Source organism: Gobio gobio (assembly GCF_949357685.1).
Source record: "Gobio gobio genome assembly, chromosome: 24".
In the NCBI taxonomy this organism is placed as follows: domain Eukaryota; kingdom Metazoa; phylum Chordata; class Actinopteri; order Cypriniformes; family Gobionidae; genus Gobio; species Gobio gobio.
In genome coordinates this window covers 14,325,013-14,335,996 of record NC_137120.1, presented here as the reverse complement: position 1 = coordinate 14,335,996, position 10,984 = coordinate 14,325,013, and the positions used below count along the sequence as shown (strand labels likewise).

General features: G+C 36.9%; 1 protein-coding gene across 2 annotated transcripts; it reads right to left on the bottom strand.

Annotated features, from left to right (window-relative positions):
* Positions 1-1,630: 1,630 nt before the first annotated feature.
* Positions 1,631-10,615, bottom strand: LOC307120773 (uncharacterized protein). 2 transcript variants are annotated; one of them, XM_079807947.1, is made up of 7 exons: positions 10,512-10,615; positions 8,911-9,034; positions 6,333-6,432; positions 5,232-6,245; positions 4,835-4,993; positions 3,040-3,129; positions 1,631-2,901 (listed from the first exon to the last, which is right to left on the bottom strand). In XM_079807947.1, exons 4-7 carry the CDS (start codon positions 6,204-6,206, stop codon positions 2,587-2,589), a joined length of 1,539 nt encoding a protein of 512 aa, XP_079664073.1. In that variant the 5' UTR covers positions 6,207-6,245; positions 6,333-6,432; positions 8,911-9,034; positions 10,512-10,615; the 3' UTR covers positions 1,631-2,586. The 2 variants fall into 2 exon arrangements, with proteins under 2 accessions (XP_079664073.1, XP_079664072.1); XM_079807946.1 differs by lacking the exons at positions 8,911-9,034; positions 10,512-10,615 and having other exon boundaries at positions 5,232-6,403.
* Positions 10,616-10,984: the final 369 nt, after the last annotated feature.

Sequence of the window (10,984 nt, the reverse complement as noted above, 5' to 3'; positions counted from 1 at the left end):
ACATTTACATTTATTCATTTCACTTTTTCTCTTTTTGTTCAAAATTTAATGAACAATGCAAAATAATAACTAGGCTACATAACATATAACAATAAAATATTAGCCTGGTTAAATCTGTATTATTGCACATTAAATACTGGCAAATATGTTTAACAAGTTTGTGAAATGGTATACAAATGGAATACAGTGACAGCTTTTGTACCTTTTTTTCTGAGACGGTATGCTGTTCTTCTATTATTAATATATAATGCCTCCTGTGCTAAATGTCTGGCTTGTTTGTATTTAGCCGTGTATTTGCTCTTGTCCTGATATTGAACATGTTTTATTCTTTCCACAGTCCACTTGATTTTATTTTGTCACTGTTTTGAAAGCTGCTCTTGTCTTCAGTGTGAGAAACCGTGTGTCCATCATTCAGTGTGAGAAACACTGACTCATAACCTGTAATATCTATCGATGAATCTGAAGCAGATTTCTGTAATTTTATTAATATTGAGCTCCTGTAGGTTTTGCATTTGAAACATCAGGTTTGTTTTTCTCCTTTGACCTTTTGTGTTTGTGTTTCTTACAGAAATCTGAAATGACGGAGGTGGTTTATACATGTTTCACCACAGATCAACGATCAAACTCTCTGTCATTCTGTTTCTTTACTAATCATACTGATCTTTGTATTGACATTTACACTGTAAATAAATAAAATATACATTTGCTGAATTAATGCTGCTGGATTCCTTTAGACTGATATCAACTACATATTTTGTCTGTTCATTAAATCATGAGAAACTCATAAACATGGAATGTGTAGAATGCATTTATATTTGAGTGAATTGATTATTGATAAGTGCAATAATCAAATAAGGAGTTTTAAATTAATATAAATCAGTCTGTTAAATCTTTAAATCCATTATTATGTGTCTAACTTAAAGCCGCACTAGGTAACTTTTGCTCTCGGGCTCCCCCTACAGTTGTGAAACAGTATTGTCCTCTACTACTGTCGTAAACGGTCATTCTACATCAGGGGATGCATCGCACGTGCATTTGTTGACATGACAACTAGCCCTGAACACTGCAGGAGTTCACATGCAGGTGTTCTGCTTGCGTCGCGTGTGAAATGTCTTCATCCCAGGTACAGTGGCATATGTTTCAGCATGTCATATGAATACAATTTCATGGGTTTTATTTTTTTCAAACGCCAAATGATCGCGATGCTCACGTTTACAAGCCAGCTTCATTATAGTAGCCTAGTCACCGTAAAAAATGATTTGTTGACACAACTTGACTTGGTCAAGTCATCTTGTTGCATTGACTCAGTTAAGTTTAGCCAACATTAGTGGTTAAGTTAACTCAACTTATATGTATTTGTTGAAATAACTTGCAGTAAATTGGGACAACGTACTGTATCAATTAATAAGCATTTATATTTTTTTGTTAAGTCAACTTAAAAACATATTGGTCGAACTTAGTTTTTTATGTTTTCACAACTATTAACCAAGTTTAATTGACATAAAATAGTATTTTTTCCTCAACATCACAACTTAACTTTTTGAGTTTACTAGACTTCATTGCTTGCTTTGACAATAAGTTTTAGATATCTACCTGGAACCAGATTTTTAAATGAACACAACTGCAAAATTGAAACTGTCAGCATTTATTTTTTAAACAGATGCACAGTACCCAAAATCAGACAAAAAGAATTAGCTTGCAAAGATATAAGAACATCACAAGAAATGCTCTTTTTCTTTATGCACAGACCCATTCTTAGAGAATAGTACAAATAATTCTTGTCATTATCAGATATTTTCCTTACAGTAACAAGTGTACATGAAGAATTCACAAAAAGCAGTGTTTCACTTTTCAAATAAAACTGTCTTCAATTCCCAATCAAACTTCAAACATGACAAGGTAACAAGAAAACAGTCTGTTTGAAAATAATTCTAGAATACCAATATTAAAATATACAGCTCACAGAAACGTGCAAACTTCGCTATGCACAGACCCATTTTAGAGCCTAAAATAGTACAAATAACTTTCCTTGTCATCAGATATTTTCCTTACAGGAACAAGTGTACATGAAAAATTCACAATAATTTGTGTTTAACAACTTCAAATAAAATAGTCTCTTCAATTCACAATCAAATGTCAAACATGACAAGGAAAGAGCAGCAAGACAAGGTAACAAGAAAACAGTCTGGTATTCTTAAATTATTTTCAAACAATGTTAAAATATACAGCTCACAGAAACAAGTGCAAAATTTTCTATGCACAGACCCATTTTAGAGCCAACATAGTACAAATAACTCTCCTTGTCATCAGATATTTTCCCTACAGGAACAAGTGTACATGAAGAATTCACAATAATTTGTGTTTAACAACTTCAAATAAAATAGTCTCTTCAATTCACAATCAAATGTCAAACATGACAAGGAAAGAGCAGCAGGACAAGGTAACATTCTGTTTGAAAATAATTCAAGAATACCAATGTTACACTTATAACAATGAGATCTAAAATAACAATGGTCTTAAACTTTAAAACCATGTAACAGTGCAAGTGCTATATTGCAATAGTAGCAAGGAGGAGAAAGTAGTTTCTTATCTCAGCAACTTGCTCTTCAATGAGTGAACTCTTGCGGTGCAAGAGTCTGATCCAACTCCAATGAACAGGCGCTGTATCACTTCAAAAGTGAATTTTAATTCCTTTGGGTAGTCAAGGTTTAATGCGTACACCAGGCCCATCAGGTTCAGAAAAGCATTAGGTATGTCACTCAGGTGACGCATCACCACTTCTTCCTCAATCACCAGGGCAACGTCATTGTAGAATTCAGGCAGAGGTTCCATCACATTTTCCACAACCACTAGGATTCCGATCACCACACCCTTGATCACATCTTCTTCACGGTCACTGGGCTTTGTAGAATGAAAACAAAATTAAGGTCCTATTAGTTAAAACCAATTTCACAAACAATTTAAAGTCCCCAGACCCCTGCAAATTAAGAGATCTAATGTTAATTTTTCCCTCGTTTTGCCTTAAAGGTTTCAGCTTACCTCGCATATCTTCATGAATTTAGAAGGAGTCTCTCGCATGTACCACGGCAGGCCAAGCAATGCTGCAGTCCTCATCCTTTGGTTTGATGTCTGTAAAATATAGGATGGTTAAAGTACCTGCTTTATTGGTTCAATCCTTTGTTTTTCCTTTTCATTTATCCTTTCAACCCCTCCCTCTGTCTTGAAAAATAAAAACATTAATTACAAATGTGTACAGTTGGATACTTTTGTTGTTAATAAATCACCAATGATGTGGTACAACAACAGTTGTTTGTTACCTTTTTGTTCAGCACCAAAATACGATTTAATAGTGGATGTAACCAGCTCATGTCACTTAAACCAGGAGTGTCAAAGGGTGCTTTCACACTGGTCTCGTTTGCTGCGGTCTGGACTCAGAGCCTGAGCGCGATTGTTCCCGGCGACCCCCGCAGTGTTTGTCTGGTTTCACACTCAACTGGATTCTATCGAACACCATGTTTTATTACATCATCACAAACGTGCATGACGCATGATAGAAAACAGAACATGGGTCAATATATAGTTTTTTATTTATTTATTCTGTGCTCTTATGTGCAGCTGAGTGAACAACACAGGTTTACGGTGTGTGTGTGTGTGTGTTTGTGTCTTATAATGTGGGCTTTTGCTGCTTGCAAACTAATTATTTTGAGGAGACAGTGGATTTCCAAATTTGTTGTCCTGATTCCACACGCTGTGCGAACACACTGAAGGTCCACTCTCGCTCGTATCAAAGATAAATTATCAACACTATCTTTCCTTACAAGCGTTTTATTTAACTAAACTACCCGAGTCCACATAATGATTTTGTCATGTGGACTCGGGTGTGCATTGGGGTACCAAAGCCAAGACTACCTGGAAGAAGTGGTCTCTATTCGGTTGCACTTAAACCGTGCCACGGTACGGGTGAATGTGAAAGCAACACGGACTCGGGTGCGCACTTGTCCAGGAAGTAATGTGACCTGTGCATGCGTTTTAGCTTATTATGATGTATTTAGTTAAATATAATGCATGTGAGGGATGATAGTGTTGATGATTTACCTTGGATACGAGCGAGAGTGGGCCTTCAGTGTGTTCACGCATAGCGTGTGGAATCAGGACAACAAATTTGGAAATCCACTGTCTCCTCAAAAGAGTTTGTTTGCAAGCAGCGTAAAACCACCTTAAGCATCACACACACAGTAAACCTGTGTTGTTCAGTCAGCTGCACATAATAGCACCGAATTAATAAAGAACGCAATATATTGACCCATGTTGTTTTCTATCATGCGCCGTGTATGTTTTCAATGACATTATATGCACACAAACACACCATGGTTCGACAGAATCCAGTTGAGTGTGAGACCAGACCAACGCTACTGGGGTGCCACAGGAACAATCACGCTTGGGCTCGGACCACACTGTTCATATCAGGTTTGACGTTACTACAGCATACTACAACAAAATCAAACCTCATTAGTTCTTGTGTCATGACATTTGATCAAAAGACTTGCAAGAACCAATGAGGCTTGATATTTATGTAGTAATACAATAAAACATCATTGTAAATAAAGATTGACATTTTTATGTTTTCATCATACAAAGATGATGTATGATTTCAGAAGACTTTGAATGTGACACAAATTGAATAGGTTACTTTTTAGATGATTACTCTGAAGTCATTGTATGAAAAGATATCACTATCAATATGTTTATGGTGCGAGTATTGAGTAAGTGAGTAAATTATCACAGAATTGTCATTTTAGGGAGAGAAAGATTGCTTTAAAATAAATTGACTCACATTCTTATCAAGGCTCTCCAGTATTGAAGTCATTTCTGGAATGTCCTCATAACGCTTTGACCGGAATAACTGTATCAGCTTTGAGAGATGACCATCTAGGCCTTCCAAAAAGGACTTGCTCAGGTCCTTTGAAACAAGCCTGGTAAATTCTTTGCGGATCTATAAAAACAAATACATTTACAAATTGAACAAAGACGCCAGGGTCTCAGCGACAACCTTAAAACATTAACAAGTAAAAAAATAAAATAAAAAAAGTCACTCAATGTGAAAGAACTATAATAGAAAGAAATATAATCTTAGGATATTAAGTTTGCCCATATCTTCTAATAGAACAGCACAACTTTCACAGCCCAAGATTTTGATTAATTCAAAGCACACAGAAACAAACACAATTTACCTGTCTCTCTGTGAAAATTGCTGGCCATCGGATTTTCATTTGTGACACTGGTGGCTCCTCATCAACGACTTCTTGTCTTCTCAAAGAATACGTGCTGCTCATAGCAGCATCAACAAATGTGATGTCCGGAGTCCTCTTCATCATCTCCACAGACATTTGCTCTCTTTCCTTTTCTAGACTTTCCCGGTCTCTGTCCTGAGGTAGATCTGGTAGAAAATTTGTTTCGCACCGTCTTGGTTTCTTGACTTTGTTTCTCTTTCCTCTTGTCTCCCCAAGACCTCTCCTTTCAGAATTCACTTTCAGTTCCTGACAACCAGCATCTCTCAGCTTTTGCCGGTAGTTGCCCATTTTAAATTTCAAACTAATTTTCCACCCATACCACCCAGATGTGGAGCTTGGCTCTTTGAGACAGGGGTGTTTTTCAATTAAGGCAGCTGCTACATTCTCAATCTCTTCATTCCCAGGATAGGCTTTGTATGAGTATATATTTTCTGCAAGTTTCTCAAGAATTTCAATCTTAATGTCTCTGGGAATTGACAGAAGTGTTCCATCCTTTCGAAATGCCTCATTTCCTTGTCTTAGCCTCAGCTCCACATCATAAGTAAAAACAGGGATGGGAAAGGTGGTTGGCCATGGCTGCGAACGAGGGGCAGATAACTCTGAATGGATGCTGGGTGAAGAAGTTGATGGAGATGACGATTCACTTAAAATTGCAGTGTCTAAACTGGAGTCTGATAATGTATCAGGAAAGGGGGTGAAAAGGACCTTCAGTGTAACCTTGTCTTTGGGCAGATCAGCTACGCAGGTAAGGTTACAGAAATCATGGAAGTCTTCATCTTCATATTGAAGGTCAAAAGAATCTCTTAGTTGGAGCTTGTTTTTTAGTTCAAGCTTGAGGCCATCAACTGAATCTGGAACAGGATCAAGTCTAACTTTTTGAATGTTCTCTGGGGAGACGATCACACGGAACAGCATTTTGAAATGGGAATTGAAAATTCCAGGGTTTCTCTCCAACTGGGGAAAAAGTAAAAAGAGGTTATTCATTTGATTGATGTTTACATATTTTAATGTGAACACCTAAAAAAAAAAAAAAAAATGTACCTTAGTGAAGCAAGAAGGTTTTTGGTGTGATATTTAACTTGCCAGCTCTGACATAAGGATAAAGTGGATGGTATCCATTAAGCTCCTGATGTTCCACAACCTGCAGTTCAGAAGTGCAATAACTTGTCAGCTCATAACTTCGCAAATGCTCTATGTACCAGGCTTTGAAGGGTTTGAGGATGAATGACAATTTGTTGTTCACAATTATCATTTTGACAATTTCGCCAAAGTCGGGCAGTCCACTGGTATGCCCTACAGACAAAAACATTCCCTCCGAGTACTTGGTACCATAGATGCATGCATGAGTTGAAAGAAGTACAGAGTCTATGTGTCCATATTTTTGCTCAATGGCCTGCCTCACTGAACGTTCAAGTGTGTCAGGTGAAACGACAGCAACTCGTCCTACTTCAAGATCAGGTTTGAAAACACTTGGCAAATCCAAGTAGTAAGCCAAAGCAAGCTGATGCTTTTTGGCCTGAGTGAGCAAGACATTTTTGAAGTTTTTTCCATCATGTACAACTCTCTTAAAGAATTTGTGCTTCGCCTCAAAGCGAATAGTCCAAAAATCTGTCAGAGGCCCAAATCGACGAATCATCTCAGGATAGTGTTCCAAGAAGTGATGTTTGGGGAGAATATGGAAATCTGGGAAACACTCTTTGAGCAAGCACCTGTGTTCTGAGATTTTGGACTCCAAGTAGCACAATGTCTCATCAGAAAATTGTCCAGTAGCTAGGAGCTCAACAATATCTTTCAGATCTAGTAAGATTTGCCAAGTTTTGTCTCCTTCTGGTACTCTGTGACCCATCATCAATGGCAGTAGCCTTAACAGAGTCCAGTTTTCATGGCAGTTTCCACCAATTGAACGTTTCGACATAGAAGTCTTTGAAATTTGTTGAGGTTTGTTAGTTTTATCAGTAAACTTGAATGGAAAAGACTTGATGACAGCATTAAGGTCATCTAATGTGAAGTACCTTTTGGAAATAAAGGACTTTATGCAAAGACTTAACTCTGTTGGTACTATACCTTCAAACAGGTCGTGCATAAAATCGGGAGGAAACCCTTGAACTGTCTGAAAATAATGCAGTTTCTCAAGAACACAGTCTCTCTTTACTCCATTCAGGGAAACCAGTGAATTAATCTTCAATTCATCAAGGGTGTGTTTGTGAGATTCAATCGTCCTGAGTGGAAACACCCCCTCTCTGACTTCATGCAAGTCAATATCCTTGCGACTAGCTAGGCAAAATCTGCAAAATTTATCAACATTGAAATTTTCTTGGAAGCCAGCTAGCGAGTGGGCCCCCAAGTTGTCCGCTGACACATACAACACAGAACCCTTGACACTTGTTCCCAATTTTTGAACATATAATCCTTCCTCTTCAAGGACTTGAATGTCCTTAATGAGTGGTTGAAAAATGTCATCATAGCCATAAATCTTTACATCACTGCTATTACACAGGCAAGCCAGATAAATTGATTGTACCGAAGACCTATACTGTGCTGGCAAGTTTGATATTAACCAATACACTGCACAGACCTTATGCTTTTTTTTGGATGTGCCCAGTGGGTTACATACCTCGTAGTCATCTATATACATCCCAAGTGCAATGTTTAAATTCTCTGAGGAAAGCAAAGGATTCCCTTTGCAGCACAGTCCATCTCTGTATGTTTTAATCTGACCGGACTGGTCAACAGTTTCCTGCAGGATTTTATCCAAAATGTCATCACGGTTCAACAACTCAGTCAAAACTTCCAAAATTGGAATATAAACAAACTTTCTTTGGGAGGACGATTCTAAAAAATATTCAACTGGCTCAATTACTTTGAAGTTGTCCTTGTAATAAGTGGTTCTTTTGTATTCGGTTGCAAAAGGGCCACTCTTTGAAAGGGAAGTTAGGGGATTTGTTTTTTCAACGATCTCAGCTAAGGCAGCAGTCAATTCATTGGTTAATAAACAATTGTGCTTAACCAATACACTTTCAATTATTCTTGGAGTGAACTCTTGCACAATTGAATAAACACTGCAAAGCTCATTTACAATTTCCTGTGTGGTGGCCTTTGAGACATGTAAAGTTGTTTGCATGCGAAGTAACAGTGATGCTACTTTGTGTTTAATCAAATCCTGTAGGTTTTCAACATCTATGTCACTGTCTACTGTTGAGCAATCCGGGCTGAATGAATGGGTTTCAGAGTCTGCACTTTCAGGGTTTGAATCATCAGGAATGCAAGTTTGATACAAGTCTCTACGAAAATCTTGTAAAGTGCTGTGGCGATGATTCCTACTTTTGTGAGCACGGAAAGTGCTGCACACACTGGTCTGGAAACTACAGTTTTGAAAGGGGCACCTCACTGACTCTCTCTTTTTAATGTGTGTTGTAAGATGAGCAAAATACTGTGAAATACTGCAAGCCTCTGAAAAATGACACAGGTCACAGTTCACATTTGATGTTGCTTTAAGCAATTTTGAGGAGGCGTGAAGACATTGACTATGTTCGCAGGTTAAATGCTTCTTCAGAGACAGTTCACTCCTAAATGTGCATACACAATCCTTATAGATGCATGGGAGTGGACAGTGACTTGCCTGATGGCAGTGTTTAAGCTTGTAGTGGATGATTAAGGCACGCTGGTTGGGCGAGGAAAATCTGCAAATTTTGCAACACCACCTCATCGATTTCTGCTTCCACTCTGCTTGCACTATACTGATCCTGCAAATAAAAAAATAAAAAAGTAAAACTCCATCTAAGTACACATATACATGTTACATTCAGAAATATTCACTGAACATAGGGCTGCACAACTATTCAAATATCGAATTGCGATTACTGATGCCACGATAACGTAATCATGCAACGTCGATACGTTGTAAATTATAAAGTCACAAAATAAAAGTAAAATACCACGTTACTACTAGTACGTCGTGTTAGCTGAGAAGGATTTGCATGCAGGTATGATGTTCATTCTATTAATCAGGAGCAGTTTCCGTGATGTATTAACAGTTTTTGTTAGTATTGTGCATTTACCATGGTAAGTGTTGTTTCCATAACCCAAAAATACCAATTTATGTTCACTTTGTCTTATTTTGTATATAGCCTGATATTAACTTTGTATAAAATAATAAATATTTTTAAAAGACTGAACTAGTTTGGGACTGCTATTAAATAGCTTAACCTTGTTAAGCATTTATGTATCAGTATTAGTCATATTCTTACAATTTGTGTTTATGTTAAGTAAAGGGGGACAGTAATTTTTGAGTCTACAATTTTTTTTTGTAAACAAATGTATAATAGGCATAAAAAAAATGACCATGCGAAAATGTGGGTGCCATGGGCAAACGAGTTGAGAACCACTGTGATAAAGCTAGGCTATTTAAAACATAACTGAATCATTTGAAATTAATAAATCACCCATTACAATTTAAAGGGAATAATCGAAAATGATGTCATAATTGTGCAGCCCTAAAACATCTTACTTCCCAAATACAATTATGAGGCAAAAAATGTTTTACAACTTTTTATTTCTATTTCTGGTGATGCATTAAATGTTATACTAATGATTTTGCTGTCAATATAAAATTGAGCAGGCTGTTAATATAGCTTTTATTGTGAAAATGTTTTATATAAATAAAGTAACCCTGAACTTGATGATTCTTCAGGGCTTCACAGGTAACACAATTGACATAAAAGTTTAATCTTGTGATAATGAACTAAGTGTACAAATTAATATGTATGATATATATGATTTATGTACAAAAAGTTGACATTATATTAATACAAAATCATGGCAAGTTGCCTATATAGGCCAACAGAAGAATCACCGTTTGCACATGCTCAAAAACGCATGGTATGTCATTTGAAAAAAATAACAACTGGCCGTTTAACATTTAACGTAAATCTAGCATTTATAGTAGTAATGGTCAACACTAATTATGGACTGGCGGCGGTGCTTCAGATATTAACGTTACTGGTCATTCTGTGTTTCTAAAAAAAATATATCCGATTAAGAACACGCTAAAAAGTAACTTATATGTACACAATTTACCATCATTAACATATACTAGTCAAATACTTCTCTTTCTGCTCACGTCTCGACAGCAGCTCGGTGTCTGGCTAACACACTGTATAGCTACCAAAAATGTGCGTGCCTAAATTTTACATGAAAGAAAGAACAAATCAGGGTACTTACAATAAAAATCCATCTGTAGATCTCCTTTCGTCTTCGTCGCCTTTTTTTCTCTCGCACCATCAACTCATGTCGTGATCTCGTCTTCTCGTGCAGAAAATGGCGATGGCGCGTCTGGTTCAAATGCGTTAGTACGTCATCATGACGTAGAGCTTCTGGCACATGCGCATGAGGCAGAAAGTTGAAAGAACCTATGGTTTGTTGTTATATGAACACATTATTATAAGTTTTCCATTTAACTTTAAGTTGAGGTTGTTATAACGCATCCTATTGTGTAGTGAGGCACTGCAAGTTGACAGGACATAATTTTACTTGTCCACCTGACTAAAACTCAGAATCACTTTTTACAGTGTTGGTTCCCGTTTTACAGAATCTATATGATACTTCAATTCAATGTTTGAGTGGTAGGTAATAACCATATATCGTCAATATTATAATATCAAGCTACCATAGATGAATCTGCAAATTTGAAAAAT